The sequence below is a fragment of the Pleuronectes platessa genome, chromosome 21 (genome assembly GCF_947347685.1).
Source record: "Pleuronectes platessa chromosome 21, fPlePla1.1, whole genome shotgun sequence".
NCBI classification, from domain to species: domain Eukaryota; kingdom Metazoa; phylum Chordata; class Actinopteri; order Pleuronectiformes; family Pleuronectidae; genus Pleuronectes; species Pleuronectes platessa.
In genome coordinates this window covers 342130-366038 of record NC_070646.1, presented here as the reverse complement: position 1 = coordinate 366038, position 23909 = coordinate 342130, and the positions used below count along the sequence as shown (strand labels likewise).

Sequence of the window (23909 nt, the reverse complement as noted above, 5' to 3'; positions counted from 1 at the left end):
AACCTTGAGAAGCTTTGAAGAATCCCAGAGGAACTTCCAGAGGAACCTGTAGAACCCTCGGAAATAAACAATATCCTGCAGGGACAGGGAATCTGATAGTCTGGGGGTCCTAGGAACCCTAACAAGTCTGGAGCAGTCCTGAGAACTCTTCAGGACCCCCCACAGGACTGATGGGCACCCTGCGGGACCTGCAGTATGCCCTCCAGGAGAAGATCGAGGAGCTGCGGCAGCGAGATGCCCTGATCGACGAGCTGGAGCTGGAGCTGGATCAGAAGGACGAGCTGATCCAGCGACTGCAGAATGAGCTGGACAAGTACCGGTCGGTGATCCGGCCGGCCACCGCGCAGCAGGTCCAGGCTCAGCAGCAGATCCTGGTCCTGCAGCCGGACCAGCAGCGCAGCAAGAGGCAGGCCATCTCCGCCGAGCCCACGGCCTGTGACATCAGCGCCCTCAGCCACGTCACCCTGCCCTTCTACCCCAAGAGTCCTGAGTAAGTCCTCATGACACGTGTGAACATGAGGTGACAATTACAACTTGAACCAAAGGATTTCTTCTTCTTCTTCTTCTTCTTCTTCTTCTTCTTCTTCTTCTTCTTCTTCTTCTTCTTCTACTTCTTCTTCTTCTTCTTCTTCTTCTTCTACTTCTCTTCCTCCTCCTCCTCCTTCTCCCCCTCCTTTGCTTGGTTCATTTATAGGTGACAACCAATGTCATTCCTGCCATCTGGTTCTACTGATGTAATGACAGTTCAGGATGAAGCTTTGCTCTTGAACCTACCTAGACAGGTGTGGGAGATTGTGGCAATAGAGCTTCTCTGTGGAAGATAGATTTCAAACATTATACAAAACATTTGTTCCAGTTTATGCAGATGATAAAAAGATCCTGCAGGAAGATCAGGTTCTGGTTTCAGTAAGACTTGAAAGTGTCAGTGATTTATTAATTCCAATATTCAGATTGTGGATTTATTACAGCCAGACCCCCCCCCCCGCCACCACCACCCCCACACACACAGGCAGTTGACAGCACTCCCACCACTTCTCACTGTCAGCATCCTGCAGCTTTGCCTGTGTTTTTTCTATGGCTTTCTTTGTGTATTAGTGTGTGTGTGTGTGTGTGTGTGTGTGTGTGTGTGTGTGTGTGTGTGTGTAGAAACACACTGCAGAATTTTCAGCTCGTCACATCAGACAAGTTAATGATGGGCTGAAACTCAGCTGTCACACATCTGCTGCTGACACAGCTTTTATTTTGAAAGGTTCTGTCACTGAGCCTGATGGTTTCCACTGTACAGACGCTGGTTTCCTCTCAGTTGTTGGATCGTTTACTGGTTGATGTTTCCAGTCAGATTCAACTGACGCTGACACGTCTCCATGTCTAAAAGCTTTTCCTATAGAAAGACAGTGGAAACCTGCAGAATACAACTAATGAATAACTGCTTCACTCTCTGGAGCGTGTCCCTCCACTGAGGCTGAGCTCTCCTCCACAGGATCCACTGGTTCTTCAGTTCAGTGGGGTGACACAGTCAGAGCTCCACTTAACACACTAACTAACACACTAACTAAATAACACACTAACTAACTAACACACTAACTAACACACTAACTAAATAACACACTAACCAACTAACACACTAACTAACACACTAACTAACACACTAACTAACACACTAACTAACTAAAACACTAAGTAACACACTAACTAACACACTAACTAACTAACACACTAACTAACACACTAACTAACTAACACACTAACTAACACACTAACTAACACACTAACTAACACACTAACTAACTAAAACACTAAGTAACACACTAAATAACACACTAACTAACTAACACACTAACTAACACACTAACTAACACACTAACTAACACACTAACTAACTAAAACACTAAGTAACACACTAACTAACACACTAACTAAATAACACACTAACTAACTAACACACTAACTAACACACTAACTAACACACTAACTAACTAAAACACTAAGTAACACACTAACTAACACACTAACTAACTAACACCCTAACTAACACCCTAACTAACTAAAACACTAACTAACACACTAACTAACACACTAACTAACTAAAACACTAACTAACACACTAACTAACACACTAACTAACTAACACCCTAACTAACTAAAACACTAACTAACTAACACCCTAACTAACACCTAACTAACTAAAACACTAACTAAGTAACACACTAACTAACACACTAACTAACACCCTAACTAACTAAAACACTAACTAAGTAACACACTAACTAACACCCAAACTAACACACTAACTAACACACTAACTAACACCCTAACTAACTAAAACACTAACTAAGTAACACACTAACTAACACCCAAACTAACACACTAACTAACACACTAACTAACACACTAACTAACACCCTAACTAACTAACAAACTTACTAACTAACTAATTGACTGACTAATGAACACACTAACTAACACCCAAACTAACACACTAACTAACACACTAACTAACACTCTAACTAACTAACACACTAACTAACACCCTAACTAACTAACACACTTACTAACGAACTAATTGACTGACTAATGAACACACTAACTAACTAACTGACTGACTAATGACCACACTAAATAACACACTAACTAACTGACTGACTAATGAACACACTAACTAACTAACACACTAACTAACACACTAACTAACTAACTATCACACTAACTAATTCACTTAACAATCTGGTTGTCGTCGTTGATATTGTCATCTTCACGCTAACACAGCAGCTAATCAGGCTCCAGTATTGTTCATGGTGCTCAGCCAATGGCCGCACAGGACAGTAAGCGTGAGTTGAGTGACAGTTCAGGAGGATAACCCCGCCCCTCTCCTGTGGTAGATCAAAGGATCTGATCAAAGACGCCATCTTGGACAACGACTTCATGAAGAACCTGGAGCTGTCTCAGACCCTGGAGATCGTGGACTGCATGTACCCGGTGGATTATGGGAAAGACGCGTGCATCATCAAAGAGGGCGACGTGGGCTCCCTCGTCTTCGTCATGGAAGGTGAGAAGACCACTTGTAACTTCGGTTCACTTTTGTTTCCATCGTTTTTTTGGCTCATATTTTTAAACCTAATTTTGTTGTTCTGAAGGTTTTCATGTGGAGGCTTTGATCTTCATCAGGATTTCTTCCTTCACTTTTTTTTGTTGAGATTTAGCATTGCTTTTAACTTTTCTGGTTTTTAATGTTAATTATGTTTTGTGTTTTTTTTTTACTGGAACTTCTTTTGTTGTTGTCATGTTTTATGACCTGAACATGAGTTTTTTTGTTTTTAAAGAGTGTGGATCTTGAGGCCTGTTAGACTTTTACTTTGAAGGATGTTTATTAAACTAAACTCATTGTTGTGGTTGTAGAAAGTGTCTTTGAGGCTTCAACAGGAAACGGTTCATCCAGCGAGTTGAGACGTGGATTCTTTGTTTCTCTGCTGGAACCAGATGCAGCTCAGTGAACTGGAAGCTGAAGCGTTTCTCTTTCTACTGAGCAGCAGCTCCGAGTTTACTGGAGCTGAAACAGGAAGTTTCCTGGAGCTCAGTCCGACCTTTAGGTTAGAACTCCTGAAGCTGGTTTCCTGGTTCAACCTTTGAGCTTTGCTAAGAAATTAATATGTGAACTTTTGAGAGCAAGTTGTTTCTAATATAAAGACTGAAGAACGTCACATGTTCAACATGTTGATGTGTTAAACGTGTTAAACGTGTTTAACCGAAGTCACCTCAGGTCGGCTCCTTTCAGGAGGATTTGAGAACCTTTGTCTCAGTGGTTCTGGATCACAATGGTCCAGATGGACGCTCCTCTGTCCGTGGGAGTTAGCGTGTGAAGCAACCGAGGACGTTTCCACATGTGAGAAAGACGCCGGCGGATCTCACCTCGGCAAAACACTCAAATGTGTGATTTTTGAAAAGAGTCTGGTTTAAGAAAACACTGATGGACACACAGTGTTTGTTCAACTGATGTATGTTTGTGTGTGTGTGTGTGTGTGTGTGTGTGTGTGTGTGTGTATGTGTGTGTGTGTGTGTGTGTGTGTGTGTGTGTGTGTGTGAGAGCGGGGGGGTAAGTGGGTCAGTGCTAAAATAGATATTACAACATGTTCGTGTCTCTAGTGGGCGAGTGAGCTTCAGACCTGAGTTTATGAAGTAATTACTGTAATACACACGATCTTCAGTGTGCTGACTCAGATGTCGTGACAACGCTGCGTCGTCGATCGACAGAAACAAGAGAAGAAGAAGAAGAAGAAGAAGAAGAAGAAGAAGAAGAAGAAGAAGAAGAAGAAGAAGAAGAAGAAGAAGAGTGTGTTTAATCTGTCAGAGGAAATGAGGAGAGAAAGACAGAGCTAATTCATGATTGGATGATCCGATCAACGTGTGTGTGTGTGTGTGTGTGTGTGTGTGTGTGTGTGTGTGTGTGTGTGTGTGTGTGTGTGTGTGGGTGTGTGTGTGTGTGTGTGTGTGTTGGAAGTGGGGAGGGGCGCAGATGGCAGCTAAATATATTGACTTCTATTACAGGAAGAGGAAGTGATCCCTAAAAACAGACTACGAGGAAGATTGATTGTGTGTGTGTGTGTGTGTGTGTGTATGTGTGTGTGTGTGTGTGTTTGTTTTACATAATGAGACAAAACTGCTGCATCTGTTTGTTCCTCCACAGAATTAATGAGCATCATATTCATAACACACACACACAGTTTGATGCCTGAACACGAGCTCCTCTGAAAACCTCCTGACACGTTTAGTGGAGATTATAGAATATTGTTCACAGTTGTGTCACAGGTTTTATTTATTTTACTTACATTTAGGTTCCAGAAATAAAAAATAGTAAATATGTTGTTGTGTGTTAATTCACTCATTACATTCCATTTCCTGAACATCTGTCTCCACTGATTAACACAATTCAGTGTCTCTTCCTGGTTCCTCATGAACATCCCCCCCCCCCCAGCTGACAGTCACAGTCTGTGGAGGGAGACGCTTCAAACCTCCACCTGCAGCAGGGAACCTGGGTCTGAACCAAAAACCTCACACACACACAGACACACACACACACACACACAGACACACACACACACACACACACACAGCTCTCTGGTGGATGCGGTTGACATGGCAACCTGTTGGATGACCATATTTGGCACTGTTAAAATTTGAACTCAGTCTGTAGAAGAAGAAAAGAAAAAGAAAAGGGATGTGAACCAATGAGAGAACGGAGGATGAAAAGTGTATTTATACCTTTGTGAGGACCAGACTTTATTCAATGGACTGTTTGAGGATTTGTATGGAAACAAAGTGAGTCAGTGTTGATCCTGTGAGTGTGTGTGTGTGTGCGTGTGCGTGTGTGTGTGTGCGTGTGCATGTGTGTGTGTGTGTAAATATCTACAGTATGTAAGTTAGCTGATTTACATATATATATTAGCATAGCCCATATTCACAAATCACAGTTTGTCTCATAGGGCTTTAACATGGTGTCACATCCTCTGTCCTTCACCCTCAACAAGAGTCAGGACAAACTACTAAAAACCTTTAACAGGTAAATAACATAGAAACCTCAGAGACACATGTCACATCATCCGGATTAAAGTTTTCAGCAGCATTGATGAGGGGAAACATCTTGATGAATAACTTCAATACTATATATCAAACAGTCCTGCTGCATCATAGTCTCTGATCAGCAACCAGCAGGATCATGATCCACCATCCAGATCAGATCCACTATAGTCCACAGTCATTGTCCACTGCCGCCAGTTAGGATCCATCATCAGCTGCCACCTTGGTCCTGGTCCACCACCATTATCTGATGCCAACGTGACACAGGATCCTCCATTATAAGACTCAGGGACTCAGGGAAGAGGTCAAGTCAGAAACATGTACTGATGAGATATGAATTACTTCAGGTCAAGTCAGAAACATGTACTGATGAGATATGAATCTCTTTGATGTGATAGAGATGAAGAAGAGGAAGGAGAAGCTGGAAAGAGAAGCTCCGTGTGTCATGTGTCATAACGTCCCTTTGCACCATCAGGTGTGTTTGTCTTGTAATCAATGACACAATGATACAGGCTGAACCTGAGGCTACACTGAGGCTCAAGGTAAATCTGACTGGCTACTGGTTTGTATGGTAGAACGATGAAAACCATGTGACCCACTCAGTAGATCAGACTTCAATACCTCTATGCCTTTTTAGACTAAACGCTTCCTATTCTAGAACATAGAACAAGTTACGTTCTGCTGCACTAATCAATGCAAAGCGCCAGTTGATGTTATCGACCTTCTGGACCTATAGCAGCAGAACTCAGAGCAGGTTTGAGACTGGACCTGCTCTAACTATAAGCTTTATTAAAAAGGAAGGTGAAGCTGAAAGTGGTAGATGATTCCACAGCAGAGGAGCTTGATGCTGAAAGCTCTGGCTCCTCCTCTTTAGACTTTAGGGACGACAGCCTGAGTTCTGGGAGCGGAGTGCTCTAGTGGGCGGATAAGGTACTAACAGCTCTTTAAGGTGAAATGCTGCCATATTATTCAGGGCCCTGAAGGTGAGGAGGAGAATTTTAAATTCTATTCTAGATTTAACTGGAAACCAGTGTAGTGATGCTAACACAGGAGACATGTGGTCTCTGGTCCTGGTTGTCTTCAGGACACGTGCTGCGGCATTTTGGACAAGCTGTAGAGTCTTTAACGACTTCCTGCTGGAGCCTGATAATAATGAATTACAATAGTCCAGTCTCGATGTAACAAAGGTGTGGACTAGTTTGTCAGCATCTTTTTGCAAAAGGACGTGTCTCATTTTTGAGACATTACACAAGTTGAAGAAGGCGGTTCTAGAAATTGGTTTTAAGTGAGAATTAAAGGATAAATCAGGATCGAGGATCACTGCCAAGCTCCTGATGTTTCATTGGAAGCAAGGACGATGTCGTCTAGCGCAGCTTCATCATGAGATAATGTGTCTCTGAGGTGTTTGGGGCCAAGTATTATAACCTCTGTTGTACTGGGAGGTTTTTAAACCCTGGGTTCTGCCTGCCAGGCTTCACAGTGTTTCAGACGCTGCTCAGGACTGAAGACGACCACATGACTTTTATTTTTAAAGAATTAAATCCAGGATAAAAAACGATGAAGAAAACAGTCTTTGATATGTAAAATCCCTGAATTCCCATTTACACACAGACACACACACACACAGACACACACACACACACACACACACACACACAGACACACACATTAATCAGATGCATGAATAACAGCATGAAGCAGTAGAACTGATCCGATGTAAAGCTTCTACACCTCAAATCAAATTCACACTGTTAATCAGGTTTGGATGAAAATGATCTGACAGTTCACACTAACATTGTTTTATCTGGACTCAGGCAACACGCTGCACGCAGTACTGCTCCGTCCTGTAGGGGGCGTCCTCTCTGCTGTCCTCTGGCTGGTCCCCGTCCCAGCATCTGCTCCTCAATTGATGTCCCTGCTGATCTGAATGTGATGTTCAGGAGGATTTTTAGTTGATTTCTTTCACACGTTCAGTTTAACTGTAACGATGACCTCTGACCTCTGTCCTCTGACCCCTGGGGCTGTCTCCTCCTGGGTCATTTCATATTTTATTCTCTAGACTTTGGTGAATCAAAAGAGACAGATTCAGAATGTCAGACCCGGAGCAACTGAGGTGGAGACGTCCAAAACACTTCCCATCATGCACCTGGACAGTGTCGTCCATGCTGCTGTACACCACGTTGTTTAGCTCGTGTTTTTTTTTTGTTGATAAGAAATACTTCATTTTCTTTCTTATTAATGCCTCTCTCTCTCTCTCTCTCTCTCTCTCTCTCTCTCTCTCTCTCTCTCTCTCTCTGTCCCTGTCCCACTGTGTGTGGATGTCTCTCGTCCAGAGGGGAAGGTGGAGGTGACTAAAGAGGAGATGAAGTTGTGCACAATGGGGCCAGGAAAAGTGTTTGGAGAACTCGCCATCCTCTACAACTGCACCCGCACGGCTACTGTCCGGAGTGAGTACACCGAGTGTGTGTGTGTGTGTGTGTCTGTGTGTGTGTATTAGTGCGCACCATTAGACAATGTGTTTCTGAGGTGTTTAAGTATTAGAAACTCTGTTTTATCTGAGTTTAATAACAGAAGATTACATAACTGTTTGTTTCTCTATAATAAACTGAAGGTCTTGACCTTCAATGTAAAAGCCTTGAGATCATGTATATAATGAGTTGGAGCGATATAAATAAAATAGAATTGAATTGAATTCTCTTATAATAAACCTGTCCACATACTGGTCTCTAGATAAAATCTGTCCACATACTGGTCTCTAGATCAAATCTGTCCACATACTGGCCTCCAGATCAAAACTGTCCACATACTGGTCTCTAGATCAAATCTGTCCACATACTGGTCTCCAGATCAAAACTGTCCACATACTGGTCTCTAGATCAAAACTGTCCACATACTGGTCTCCAGATCAAAACTGTCCACACACTGGTCTCTAGATAAAATCTGTCCACATACTGGTCTCTAGATCAAATCTGTCCACATACTGGTCTCTAGATAACATCTGTCCACACACTGGTCTCTAGATCAAATCTGTCCACATACTGGTCTCTAGATCAAATCTGTCCACATACTGGTCTCCAGATCAAATCTGTCCACATACTGGTCTCTAGATCAAAACTGTCCACATACTGGTCTCTAGATCAAAACTGTCCACATACTGGTCTCTAGATAAAATCTGTCCACATACTGGTCTCTAGATCAAATCTGTCCACATACTGGTCTCTAGATCAAAACTGTCCACATACTGGTCTCTAGATCAAATCTGTCCACATACTGGTCTCTAGATCAAATCTGTCCACATACTGGTCTCCAGATCAAAACTGCCCACATACTGGTCTCTAGATCAAAACTGTCCACATACTGGTCTCCAGATCAAAACTGTCCACACACTGGTCTCTAGATAAAATCTGTCCACATACTGGTCTCCAGATCAAAACTGTCCACATACTGGTCTCCAGATCAAAACTGTCCACATTCTGGTCTCTAGATCAAAACTGTCCACATACTGGTCTCTAGATCAAATCTGTCCACATACTGGTCTCTAGATCAAAACTGTCCACATACTGGTCTCTAGATAAAATCTGTCCACATACTGGTCTCTAGATCAAATCTGTCCACATACTGGTCTCTAGATCAAAACTGTCCACATACTGGTCTCTAGATAAAATCTGTCCACATACTGGTCTCTAGATCAAATCTGTCCACATACTGGTCTCCAGATCAAAACTGTCCACATACTGGTCTCTAGATAAAATCTGTCCACATACTGGTCTCTAGATCAAATCTGTCCACATACTGGTCTCTAGATCAAAACTGTCCACATACTGGTCTCTAGATAAAATCTGTCCACATACTGGTCTCTAGATCAAATCTGTCCACATACTGGTCTCTAGATCAAAACTGTCCACATACTGGTCTCTAGATAAAATCTGTCCACATACTGGTCTCCAGATCAAATCTGTCCACATACTGGTCTCCAGATCAAAACTGTCCACATACTGGTCTCTAGATCAAAACTGTCCACATACTGGTCTCCAGATCAAAACTGTCCACACACTGGTCTCTAGATAAAATCTGTCCACATACTGGTCTCCAGATCAAAACTGTCCACATACTGGTCTCTAGATCAAAACTGTCCACATACTGGTCTCTAGATCAAATCTGTCCACATACTTGTCTCTAGATCAAATCTGTCCACATACTGGTCTCCAGATCAAAACTGTCCACATACTGGTCTCTAGATCAAAACTGTCCACATACTGGTCTCTAGATCAAAACTGTCCACATACTGGTCTCTAAATCAAATCTGTCCACATACTGGTCTCTATATCAAAACTGTCCACATACTGGTCTCTAGATCAAAACTGTCCACATACTGGTCTCTAGATCAAATCTGTCCACATACTGGTCTCTAGATCAAAACTGTCCACATACTGGTCTCTAGATCAAATCTGTCCACATACTGGTCTCTAGATCAAAACTGTCCACATACTGGTCTCTAGATCAAAACTGTCCACATACTGGTCTCTAGATCAAAACTGTCCACATACTGGTCTCTAGATCAAAACTGTCCACATACTGGTCTCTAGATCAAATCTGTCCACATACTGGTCTCTAGATCAAAACTGTCCACATACTGGTCTCTAGATCAAAACTGTCCACATACTGGTCTCTAGATCAAAACTGTCCACATACTGGTCTCTAGATCAAATCTGTCCACATACTGGTTTCTAGATCAAAACTGTCGACATACTGGTCTCTAGATAACATCTGTCCACATACTGGTCTCTAGATCAAATCTGTCCACATACTGGTCTCTAGATCAAATCTGTCCACATACTGGTCTCTAGATCAAATCTGTCCACATACTGGTCTCTAGAGCTGGTTTGACCTTCGCTGACATTTTCCTTCAGTAGAAGCTGCAGCTTCATTCAGTGTTCCACGTCCACACGTCCACACGTCCACACGTCCACACGTCCACATGTCAACACGTCAACACGTCAACACGTCCACACGTCAACACGTCCACACGTCCACACGTCCACACGTCCACACGTCAACACGTCCACACGTCCACACGTCCACACGTCAACACGTCCACACGTCCACACGTCAACACGTCCACACGTCCACACGTCAACACGTCCACACGTCCACACGTCCACACGTCCACACGTCCACACGTCCACACGTCAACACGTCAACACGTCAACACGTCCACACGTCCACACGTCAACACGTCCACACGTCCACACGTCCACACGTCAACACGTCCACACGTCCACACGTCCACACGTCAACACGTCCACATGTCAACACGTCCACACGTCAACACGTCCACACGTCCACACGTCCACACGTCCACACGTCAACACGTCCACACGTCCACACGTCCACACGTCAACACGTCAACACGTCCACACGTCAACACGTCCACACGTCCACACGTCAACACGTCAACACGTCAACACGTCCACACGTCCACACGTCCACACGTCCACACGTCCACACAGCCTCAGGATGCTGATCTGGTTTCAGGAGAAGAGACGAAACAGGTCTGTGGGAGGAGTGGGAGGAACGAGGCTGCAGTCACAACCAACACAACCTGAACCACAACTCCGACTGTGTGTGTGTGTGTGTGTGTGTGTGTGCGTGTGTGTGTGTGTGTGTTTGTGCAACTTTTGTTTCCTGGTAGAGTGCTTGTTAAGCAGAGGTTGCCAGGCAACACCATCCAGTCCAACCAATGAGCCAAGTTTTGTCATCGGCGTCTCTTGGCAACAGCGCTGGGCTCAAGGGGATTGGTCGATGAAGCTCGTTGTCGTCACAGCTGCGTGTTCACGTTAACACACAACGCACAACTCAAACTCGTCACCACAACTCACTGAAGCTGTTTCTTACCAAAGAGGAAATTCAAGGTTTGATTTGAAATCATAAGATCTGATGTTTTTACAGATTGAAGGTGTCGAGCCAAGGTTTGAAAAGGGGAGGAGCCAGTGTAGCATGCTAACACCCTGAGGGAGGGGACTGAAAGAGACACATATCTACTTTTAAACTTGAACACATTACATTTCAAAATATTGATAGGTGTGTTAGAGGTGGCAGAGTAATGTTATGGAAATTAACATAGACAAGGACAAAGTTATAGAATTATCTTATCAGGGTTATATCAATTAATCTTAATCTTAATCTTAATCAAGGAGACAGATATAACACAATGGCACCCGAGCAACAAGCTCCTCCTCTCACAGGAGGTTATCCAATCAGCTCCCTGAATGTCCTGATCACAATGATCGTTAACGAGACAGTGACCTGTGGACTCATCATTCAGACCACTTGTCTCCTGCTGAAGACACATGAGGACCCTGGACGCACATCGAGTTCCCTGGAGCAACACAACTTCACTTCATGTTAAAGGAGACACATTTCACCACAGTGGATCTGGTTCCTTGGGTCTTAATGAAATGTCTGTAACATGTTTTGGTCAAAATACCACAAGGATCATTTAAAACCTTTTGACCCTGTCTAAACAGATGGACCTGGTTTGAGTGCCCCCCCCCCCCCCAAAACAGGAATCACAACTTCTCAGAAAAACACACAATCACACAACAACATCAAACCAACCGACTTAGAATAGATATTTAAATATGCTAATAAAAATGAACTGTGTAGTACTCTGTAGTTCTGTGAAGTACTGTGTAGTTGTGTAATTCTGTGTAGTACTGTGTAGTACTGTGTAGTTGTGTCTAGTACTGTGTAGTACTGTGTAGTTCTGTGTAGTACTGTGTAGTTATGTCTAGTACTGTGTAGTACTGTGTAGTTCTGTGCAGTACTGTGCAGTACTGTGTAGTTATGTCTAGTACTGTGTAGTACTGTGTAGTTCTGTGCAGTACTGTGCAGTACTGTGTAGTTGTGTGTAGGACTGTGTAGTACTGTGTAGTACTGTGTAGTACTGTGTAGTTCTGTGCAGTATTGTGTAGTTGTGTGTAGTACTGTGTAGTACTGTGTAGTACTGTGTAGTTCTGTGTAATACTGTGTTGTACTCTGTAGTTATGTCTAGTACTGTGTAGTACCGTGTAGTACTGTGTAGTTGTGTGTAGTACTGTGTAGTTCTGTGCAGTACTGCACAGTACTGTGTAGTACTGTGTAGTACCGGGTTTTACTGTGTAGTACTGTGTAGTACCGGGTTGTACTGTGTAGTACTGTGTAGTACCGGGTTGTACTGTGTAGTACTGTGTAGTACCGTGTAGTACTGTGTAGTTGTGTGTAGTACTGTGTAGTTCTGTGCAGTACTGCACAGTACTGTGTAGTACTGTGTAGTACCGGGTTTTACTGTGTAGAACTGTGTAGTACCGGGTTGTACTGTGTAGTACTGTGTAGTACCGGGTTGTACTGTGTAGTACTGTGAAGTACCGGGTTGTACTGTGTAGTACTGTGAAGTACCGGGTTGTACTGTGTAGTACTGTGTAGTACCGGGTTGTACTGTGTAGTACTGTGTAGTACCGGGTTGTACTGTGTAGGACTGTGTAGTACCGGGTTGTACTGTGTAGTACTGTGTAGTACCGGGTTGTACTGTGTAGTACTGTGAAGTACCGGGTTGTACTGTGTAGTACTGTGTAGTACCGGGTTGTACTGTGTAGGACTGTGTAGTCCCGGGTTGTACTGTGTAGTACTGTGTAGTACCGGGTTGTACTGTGTAGTACTGTGTAGTACCGGGTTGTACTGTGTAGGACTGTGTAGTACCGGGTTGTACTGTGTAGTACTGTGTAGTACCGGGTTGTACTGTGTAGTACTGTGTAGTACCGGGTTGTACTGTGTAGGACTGTGTAGTCCCGGGTTGTACTGTGTAGTACTGTGTAGTACCGGGTTGTACTGTGTAGTACTGTGTAGTACCGGGTTGTACTGTGTAGGACTGTGTAGTCCCGGGTTGTACTGTGTAGTACTGTGAAGTACCGGGTTGTACTGTGTAGTACTGTGTAGTCCCGGGTGGTACAGGGTAAGAAGCTTCATTGTACCATGAAGTACAAACATGTAGTTTTACTCTGAAGGATTTTCTCTTGCTCCTGTGCTTCATGTTGCCTAGCAACCACTGGTCGCTGCTTTAATAAGGTGAACTCACAGATGCTTGTACTGTTGCCATGACAACACCTGCTCGCTGTATGCACACACAGAGACACACACAGAGACACACACAGAGACACACACATTCTGGTACTTGTGTGTCAGTGAGGACACTCGTTGACATGTCCTCACTCTGTGGGTGTATGCAGTACAAGTACACACGTACACGTACACACGCACACACACACACACACACACACACACGCACACACACGTACGCACACATACACACACACACGCACACACACACACACACACACACACACACACACACACACACACACACACACACACACACACACACACGCACACACACACACACACCCACACACACACAAACACACACACACACACACACACGCACACACACACACACAAACACACACACACACACGCACACACACACACAGATCATGTATTAATCACAGCTTGTTTTCAGTGTCAGTTCATGATGTGTAACCTCCACACGCTAACAACATGTGTTCCTCAGCTCTGACACACGTGAAGCTCTGGGCCATCGACCGTCAGTGTTTCCAGACGATCATGATGAGAACTGGACTCATCAAACACGCAGAGTACATGGACCTGCTCAACAGGTGATCCAACTTCATCCAACTTCATCCAACTTCATCCAACTTCATCCAACTTCATCCAACTTCATCCAACAGCATCCAACTGTCTCCATGTCCTCTGTCTCTTTGACTCTTTGACTCTTTGTCTCTTTGACTCTTTGTCTCCATGTCTCCATGTCCTCTGTCTCTTTAACTCTTTGACTCTTTTACTCTTTGACTCTTTGTCTCCATGTCTCCATGTCCTCTGTCTCTTTAACTCTTTGGCTCTTTGACTCTTTGTCTCTTTGACTCTTTGTCTCCATGTCTCCATGTCCTCTGTCTCTTTGACTCTTTATCTCCATGTCCTCTGTCTCTTTGACTCTTTGTCTCCATGTCTCCATGTCCTCTGTCTCTTTAACTCTTTGACTCTTTGACTCTTTGACTCTTTGACTCTTTGTCTCCATGTCTCCATGTCTCCATGTCTCCATGTCCTCTGTCTCTTTGACTCTTTGTCTCCATGTCTCCATGTCCTTTAACTCTTTGGCTCTTTGACTCTTTGTCTCTTTGACTCTTTGTCTCCATGTCTCCATGTCCTCTGTCTCTTTGACTCTTTATCTCCATGTCCTCTGTCTCTTTGACTCTTTGTCTCCATGTCTCCATGTCCTCTGTCTCTTTAACTCTTTGACTCTTTGACTCTTTGACTCTTTGTCTCCATGTCTCCATGTCTCCATGTCTCCATGTCCTCTGTCTCTTTGACTCTTTGTCTCCATGTCTCCATGTCTCCATGTCCTTTAACTCTTTGACTCTTTGACTCTTTGTCTCTTTGACTCTTTGTCTCCATGTCCTCTGTCTCTTTGACTCTTTGTCTCTTTGACTCTTTGCCTCTTTATCTCTTTGACTCTTTGTCTCTTTGACTCTTTGTCTCTTTGTCTCTTTGACTCTTTGTCTCTTTGTCTCTTTGACTCTTTGTCTCTTTGACTCTTTGTCTCTTTGACTCTTTGTCTCCATGTCCTCTGTCTCTTTGACTCATTGTCTCTTTGACTCTTTATCTCTTTATCTCTTTGACTCTTTGTCTCTTTGTGTCTTTGCAGCGTTCCGACCTTCCAGGTTCTTCCAGAGGAAACTCTTCGTAAACTGGCCGACGTCATGGAGGAGGTGAGACGAAGGGTTTATCACCTGGAGAACACATGTTGTTAGGTGTCATGACTTCCTGATTGTGTGTGTGTGTGTGTGTGTTCAGACACACTATGAAGACGGCGAGTTCATCATCAGACAGGGCGCCCGCGGCGACACCTTCTTCATCATCAGCAAGGGGAAGGTACTGATTGGTTCTTCACTGCTGATTGTATTGATCAGCTGACTCTCGTGGTCGCCTGCTGTCACATGTTCATCACACTCACCAGGTGAACGTGAGCGAGGAGAACTCAGCCAATCAGGAGCCAGTTCACCTCCGAGAGCTCGTCAGGGGAGACTGGTTTGGAGAGAGAGCGCTGCAGGGGTGAGAGAGTCCTAATGGTGGCGCTAGAGGACAGTGGAGGTCACTACAATGAGTGTGTGCGTGTGTGTGTCTGTGTGTGTGTGTGTGTGTGAGTGTGTGTGTGTGTGTGTGTGTCTGTGTGTGTGTGTGTATTTGTGTGTGTGTGTGTGTGTGTGGGGGGGGGTCATTTGACAGTTTGGGAAATACAGTTTTGTAATATAATCATGATAAATTATATTTATTACATAATACATATTTAATGCATGTTCAAGGCAACCAAAGGAAAATGAAAAGTGTTTAGTAAAAAGGACATTTGTGTGTCCACAGGGAGGACGTGAGGACAGCCAGCGTCATCGCTGCCGACACGGTCACCTGCCTGGTCATCGACAGAGAGTAAGAAATCCACTGTTCACATCGACACGAGCAATTCATCATATGAATAATTCAGAGGACATTATAACTAAGCTGTGAGGAATCACAACAACAAATCACAAAACACAACAACAGCAGAAACCAGAGCTGCTGCTCCAGCTCGAACATCTCAGAGCTACGGACCAGGAGCTGGAGGAGCAGCTGAAGACGTGTGAATAAACAAATCTATAATCCATAATCCATAACACAGGTCGATGATCTGCAGCTGAGACAAGAAGAAGTTTAAAGAAACATCGAATAGAAACAATTCAACATTTCATTCAACTTTCTTAGTTATCACTATTTTTGTTTTTTATTAATTATAACGAAACAGCCTCATGTAAATGTCAGATGAACGCTACTTCCTGTTTTAATCAATTAAAAAAAATCTAATGTTTCTTAAAAACTCCTGCTGGTCTATTTAAAGCAGCGTGATGCCCTCTGCTGGTTCCCAGACAAACTACACCCTCACCACTCTACTCTCACGTTTCATATAATACCTCTGTTGTATGTATGTAGTTTATTCAGTTTATATAGTGTGGGTAAATGTATGTATAATTTTATATAAATTGTTTCTGTATAATTTCGTGATTGGCTGTTTCCTCCGCCTCAGCTCGTTCAGGCATCTGATTGGTGGATTAGACGACGTCTCAAGTAAAGGTTACGAGGACGCTGAGGCTAAAGCAAAGTAGGTTTAACACACACACACACACACACACACACACACACACACACAAGCACACACACACACACACACACACACACTGAGTCAAAATACTATTACTCTGAACATTAACATCAAATCTTTTCTTACATTAAACTGAACTCATGTAAATTAATTAAACGACACAGATTCAGTTTTATTGTTGTTTCATCACTTTCATCACAGATGTTTTATTATTGTTCAGTTTCTGCTGCTCTGATGTTTGATGATTGTCTCAATATTAAAATATTTGTTATGACTTAAGTTATTAATAATAAATATAACTATTTTGTTCGGCTTTTAAAATAAAATACACAAAAAGATTCACAAAAGCATCTGTTCATTTTAACGGAAGTGTTGTTATGTTTGTCACATGTCAGTGTGTGTGTGAGTGTGTGTGTGTAACTGGAAACTCAGTGCTGCTTACGTCACATGATCTAATAATACCAGCGTTGTGGGTCAGGCTGAAGGACGAGTCGTCATGTTTTATAATAATAATAATCTGCTCAGATTAAATCAACACTTTCAGCTGAACTTCACTCACATTCTCATGTATCTGTCTGAGTCCCTCAGAAGTACAAATACCTCAAAAGTACAAATACCTCAGCAATACATATACCTCCACACACACACACACACAGAGTTGGATGTGTTGCTGTCTTGTCGTGTATCAGGTGACAGGTCATGTGACAGAGTGAAGCTGAACCAGACATCTCCTCTTATGGTATAAATCAAATACCACACACACACACACACGCACGCACACGCACACGCACACGCGCACGCACACGCACACACACACACACACACGCACACGCACACGCACACGCGCACGCGCACACGCACACGCACACGCACGCGCGCGCACGCACGCACGCACGCACGCACGCACGCACGCACGCACGCACACACACACACACACACACACACACACACACACACACACACACACACACACACACACACACACACACACACGCACACACACACACACACTTTTCCTTTACACCAGTGATATTTCCCATCATGCCCTTCATGTGGGAGTGTCTTGCTCAGCGACACTTGGGCAGGGGGCGGGTCTGGGGATTTGCACTCCACTCTGTCGTCCTCACTAACACAAACTATATTTGGATGTTTACGAGTCGTCCTCTGAGCGGCTGCTGTTCCTGCTGAGGTCTGATTCCAGGAAATAGTCCTGTCCCTGTTTTCAGCTGTTTGCTGGTTGAGGTCACGATCATGTGACACCGGAGCTGAAGATGATTCACAGAAAAGTTTAGTTCACCCCAAAACTTTAAAAGACACAAATTGATTTGTACAAATTATATAAAAAACAAAACAAATGCAAGACAAGTGTGAATATGTCAAAATAAAGTAAAGACGTTTTAATAAAGGTGAATTCACACCTGAGCCTTTTTGACTTGTTCAGACGACAGACGCATTATATTTGATTCTAAAGTCGTGAACACAACATCTAACATATTATTGTTTATGAATCAGTTGTGTAAACATGGGATCAATCATCTTCGAGCGGGACAACACAACCAGAGGTTTTTACTTCATGTTATGAAGACGATGGATGAATGTTTACAGATCCTCAGCTTTACATCTTTGAGAACTTCACGTCTTGTTCCTGAAGGACTCTCACTTTGTTTTGAGATAAATAATCAATAAATCTGTGTAAATACAAATACTTTGGAATGGGGACATGATGATGTCATGAGTCCAGTTGATGGGTGTTGAACAGAGGAACCAGGGGGACGTCCTGAACGTCCTGCTGACCTCTGAAGTTGAGACGTCTGGTTGTGAACCGGGGACAGTTTGTCCTCCTTCTGTCTTTCACTCTATTTGATGGCAGAGCTGCGTTTACTGTGTGAACCTCTCAGCAATGTTTCCATGTGCTAAAAATACCAGCGGCGTCCTGGTCTTCTCAGGTTGACTTCACTCCAGGACTCGCTCCAGCCAGACGTGGACGGATTTTGGCAAAAAGGACGAATGTCTTCGAGTCTTTCTTTGTCCTAGTTTCAGTTTTGGTGTAGAAATAGAATTTGTTTTTCTGGAAAAGTTTGTGTCCTGGAACAAGCTGCGACTTCTGTTTGTGTGATGATTCCCTGTCTGGGCTTCGTCTCTTCTGGATTCTGACGTCCTGCAGCCGGGTTTTAACCTTAATGCACAAAGAGGATCTGGAACCTTCCCTGCAGCGCCGAGCCGAGCCGAGCCGAGCCGCGCTCCGCCCTCATCATGTGAACTGGAACTCGTCCTTTGAGACGGCTCTCCTCCGGACGCTGTGCCGAACCTTCTCGTGAGGATCCGATCGTTTGGGTTTCACCTCCAAAGGTTTCCTTTCACTTTTTGTCTTCAAGCAAGTGACTGATGTCTGCCTGAAAATCAACGACTCAAACGATTTTACAATATTAACGATAGACTACGTTCCAGAAGAAGTTTCATGTTTAGAACTTTTTTCTACAAGTTCTTTGGTGAAGCATTAGAGTTAGTGTTAGTTAGAGTTTAGAGAAGACAGGAAGTTCACCGTCTCCTGAACGCTCAGATTAAAGTTGGGACATGAGGGAGTTGCTTCCCGTCCCAGTGAGGCGGCAGAGAGAGCGACTCTCCAGCCTCCCTGCCCCCCCGACCTCCTCCATCACCTCCTTCTCCATCCACACCTCCAGGAAGTTCCCCTTCTTCCGCGTGGTGAAATGCTGCAGGTAGGAGTGGAGCGTGGACACGTGGAGGAGTCGACGCGTCTCGCTCAGCTGTCGTCAGAACTCATGAATCCTTCCTGTGATTTGATTTCAGGTACGAGGCGGAGAACGTCTTCTTCTCCAGCCTGAAGCTGGACGACTTCAACATCATCGACACGCTGGGAGTCGGAGGCTTCGGCCGCGTGGAGCTGGTACCACCACTCAGCCGTCACCACATCACACCTGGCTGCACTGGTTTCAGTTTGATTAGGTCTCAGTCCAGTGTGACCAGATTTAAATGAACTGGAACCAGTTTAAATGTTTTAGGAGCATTTTGAAGCCAGATTTATATTCAGACCAGTGTTTGTGTGTGTGTGTGTTTGTGTGCGTGTGTGTTCTCGTCGGTGTGTAGTTATTTGATTTATATAAGTGGACGGATACGTGACTGGAGGGTGTGGCCTGTGGTGCAGTGCCCCTGTGGGGGCGGGGTTCTGTGCCGCAGGAGGCGGAGTCTGACAGTGTTGAAGGTCGTAGGGGAAGCCCTGCGGAGGGCGTCCCCGCTCAGGGTTTCCCATCATCCCCCTGGGTCCTGGGTCCTGAGTCCTGAGTCCTGAGTCCTGAGTCCTGGGTCCTGAGTCCTGAGTCCTGAGTCCTGGGTCCTGAGTCCTGGGTCCTGAGTCCTGAGTCCTGGGTCCTGGGTCCTGGGTCCTGGGTCCTGGGTCCTGAGTCCTGGGTCCTGGGTCCTGGGTCCTGGGTCCTGGGTCCTGAGTCCTGGGTCCTGGGTCCTGAGTCCTGAGTCCTGGGTCCTGAGTCCTGAGTCCTGGGTCCTGGGTCCTGGGTCCTGAGTCCTGGGTCCTGAGTCCTGGGTCCTGAGTCCTGGGTCCTGGGTCCTGGGTCCTGGGTCCTGAGTCCTGAGTCGCTCGCTCAGCGTGAAACTCAACACCAAGGAACAAACGACCTCTGACCTCCAGACTGTCGCTCTGCCCCCCCGAACAGTACACCGACTCCTCGTCTTCATCAGCTTAACATGAACCTGGTGGAACATTAAAACGTGACTCAACAGCTCAGTTACTTTACTCAGGTAGTAATAGAACTCAGGTAATCAGATTACATTGATATTGAGAGTATAAACATTTTATATCCTCCAGCCACCAGTGAACAGACACACACACACTCACACACACAGTCACACACACAGTCACACACTCATGAGAAAGGTGCGGCCTATGACATGTCAGAGTTAGAGCTCATATAACGTAACATGAAGAACATCCACAAATAGAGGATTGTGTCATTTGTGTGTGAGTGTGTGTGAGTGTGTGTTTTATAATTTGAACTGACACAGTCACATGATGCATCTCCATAACGTCAAAGGTCAAAGTAAAGTTTCACGTGCTAAATGAAGTTACATCAGATCCTTAATAATAGAAGTTGTTGTGTGTTGTTGTGACGTGTGTCATCACAGGTTTGAATAAGTGTGTGTTTTTTTTCAGGTGCAGCTGAAGAACGATGAAGCAAAGACGTTCGCGATGAAGATCCTGAAGAAACGACACATCGTGGACACGAGACAACAAGAACACATCCGCTCCGAGAAGTTCATCATGACCGAGGCTCACTCGGACTTCATCGTCAGGTCACTCCTCTTCTTCATCCTTATCTTCATCAACGCCTCCTACTGTCTTCACACCACAGTCTTCATCACAGGATGATGTCATGTGATCAAATGCTCCATCGTCATGAAGACTTCTAAGATAACAAATCAATTTAAGTTTATTTTATTTATATTAAAAAGTAATTTTCACTTGACTTCAGACGTTAACGTTTGTGTTGCTGTAGTTTTCAAAATAAAAGAAAGACTCTGGCTTTCAGAATAAAAACAGGAAAAATCAAGTTTAGATTTTTTTGATGAGATTTTTTAAACGTGGTCCTGAAAACTACTAAAAGGCATAATTACCTTCATAATTACCTTTAACACATTATATAATTGAATATATGAATATATAATATAATCTATGATTTCTGGGTTGTGTTCAGGTTGTATCGGACGTTTAAAGACAGTAAATATCTGTACATGCTGCTGGAGGCGTGTCTGGGAGGAGAGCTGTGGACCATCCTGAGAGACAGGTCTGTCCCCATCCTGAGACAGTCACTGTGTCCAACTGTTACTTGTTCCAACAGCGACACCTAGTGGTCGGAGGTGTTGGGTTTTCAGGTCGGCCCTACGTTTCATTCTTGTGCCCAAAAAGTCTCATGAACGTCTTGACTCAAAGGTCAAAGGTCAAAGTAACTCTTGAGCGTGATATCTCAAATCTGTCTCTAGAGAATTTTTTCACGTTTTGACCATAAGCTCAAATAGTCTTAAAGAAATTTGAATAATGTTCATTCCTCTTTAATATTGTAACTTAATCTTAATGATATTAAATCTCTAACACACTTTAATAACGGTGGTCCCTCTCCACTCAGGGGCTCGTTTGAGGACTCGACCACCAGGTTCTACACGGCCTGTGTCGTGGAAGCCTTCTCCTACCTGCACGCCAAAGGAATCATCTACAGAGACCTGAAGCCTGAGAACCTCATACTGGATGGTCGAGGATACGCCAAGCTGGTACACACACACACACACACACAAGCACACACACAAGCACACAGACACACACGCACACAGGAGAGGTTAACACTAACCCACAGAGTCAAGGGGAAACCTCCAGATTTGATTTTTCATTCTTTTTACAAAGCAAAGTAAAACTCAGAGCAGAGGTAAGAAATCACTTTTTATCGTTTTTGATCTGCTCCGTCATTTCAGGTGGACTTTGGTTTTGCCAAGAAGATCGGTTTCTGTAAGAAGACGTGGACGTTCTGCGGGACGCCGGAGTACGTGGCTCCAGAGATCATCCTCAACAAAGGTCACGACGTCTCTGCAGACTACTGGTCTCTGGGCATCCTGATGTTCGAGCTGCTGACCGGCAGGTGAGGACACACACCTGTAGGGGTCAGTCAGTTGTAGCTCTGGGAATGTCCGTCTCACAGTGTCCATTTGTGTCTCCAGTCCCCCGTTCTCAGGCCCAGACCCAATGAAAACCTACAACATCATTCTGAGAGGCATCGACATGATCGAGTTCCCCAAGAAGGTCACCAAGAATGCCGCCAGCCTCATAAAGAAGCTCTGCAGGTAGGGGGCGCTGTGTGTCAGAGTGTGACTTCATCTCAAAGCTCCAGAATCAACCTGAACTTCAGCTGCTTGTGTCACAGAGACAATCCGTCAGAGAGACTCGGAAACCTGAAGAACGGAGTCAAGGACATTCAGAAGCACAAGTGAGTGAGTTGACGCAGACGTCCACGAACCTTTGGGGACAGTGTCCTCAGTAATAGTGAATTAAAGTGAAGCTGTGTTTGTGTTGTCAGGTGGTTTGAAGGCTTCAACTGGGAGGGTCTAAAGAAAGGAACCCTGACTCCGCCCATCACACCTGACGTGAGTAGAAGTTGAAATCTATGTTTAATTTGCCTGATATAAATAATGGAGAAAAGATGCACTCACTGTTTACATGTTTACATCCTTGTTTCATGGCGCTAACTGTGAACCCAGTTTTATTCGGCCTGGGTCCATTTCCTGCATCTTTCGCTCCAATCATCCCTTTATCATCAGTTTTCTCATAAAAATAATAAAGCTGAATCTAGGAATGAAGATTGAGATGAAGAACCTGTGATGTTCTTCTGTCCAGGTTTCTTCTCCAACTGACACCAGCCACTTCGACAGTTTCCCTGAAGACACGGACGAGCCGCCACCAGACGACAACACTGGATGGGACGTTGACTTTTAAAGTGAACCTGAAGCTCTATGAAGATAAAGAAGACGACTTCTCACCAAACTGAATAAAACCAGTTCTACTGCAGGTCTCCACCTGAAGAACCTGGGATGTCTGAGCATGCCTGGACCCTTTGGGAATCAAACCCTCGATGTTTTGTCGGGACATCGTGTCCCCAAATTAGTTGAGCACTATCCTTTCTCACAAGTGGGTCAAAATAACTTTGGCAACACAAGTTAACATGGTTTAAAAACCAGTTAGACCAACTCCCTTCAGCTCCCCCTTGAGGGCAACATAGACACTGCAGCCAGCAGGAAACCTCTGCGCCTGTCAAGTGTCCTCTCATCCCTGGATGACCTTTGACCCCTCTTAGGGTCGACTTCCTATCCTTGACATCTGGATGGTGAGTTGAGGGGTCGGGCGAAGGAGGGAAAGTGAAGCTTAAGGTCACTATGATGCCTTCACTTCTCATTTGAGTTGTGGGGTTTAAAAAATCTTTAAACATCATAATTCATCAAAACAACGATTTGAAAACACAGAACTTTTCACTTCACTGTCGTGTATCACAAAGACAAAGTCTGAAACAGCTGAAGAAGTTGG

General features: G+C 44.3%; 1 protein-coding gene across 1 annotated transcript; it reads left to right on the top strand.

The window, feature by feature from the left end:
- Positions 1 to 170: 170 nt before the first annotated feature.
- On the top strand, positions 171 to 23324 carry LOC128426676 (cGMP-dependent protein kinase 1). The gene is made up of 18 exons (XM_053413694.1): positions 171 to 490; positions 2880 to 3046; positions 7905 to 8018; positions 14177 to 14282; positions 15329 to 15392; positions 15478 to 15555; positions 15641 to 15735; positions 16042 to 16107; positions 16739 to 16813; positions 19622 to 19718; positions 21000 to 21139; positions 21541 to 21630; positions 21970 to 22111; positions 22310 to 22473; positions 22553 to 22675; positions 22756 to 22818; positions 22909 to 22975; positions 23226 to 23324. Exons 1-18 carry the CDS (start codon positions 171 to 173, stop codon positions 23322 to 23324), a joined length of 2070 nt encoding a protein of 689 aa, XP_053269669.1.
- The last annotated feature ends 585 nt before the right edge of the window (positions 23325 to 23909 follow it).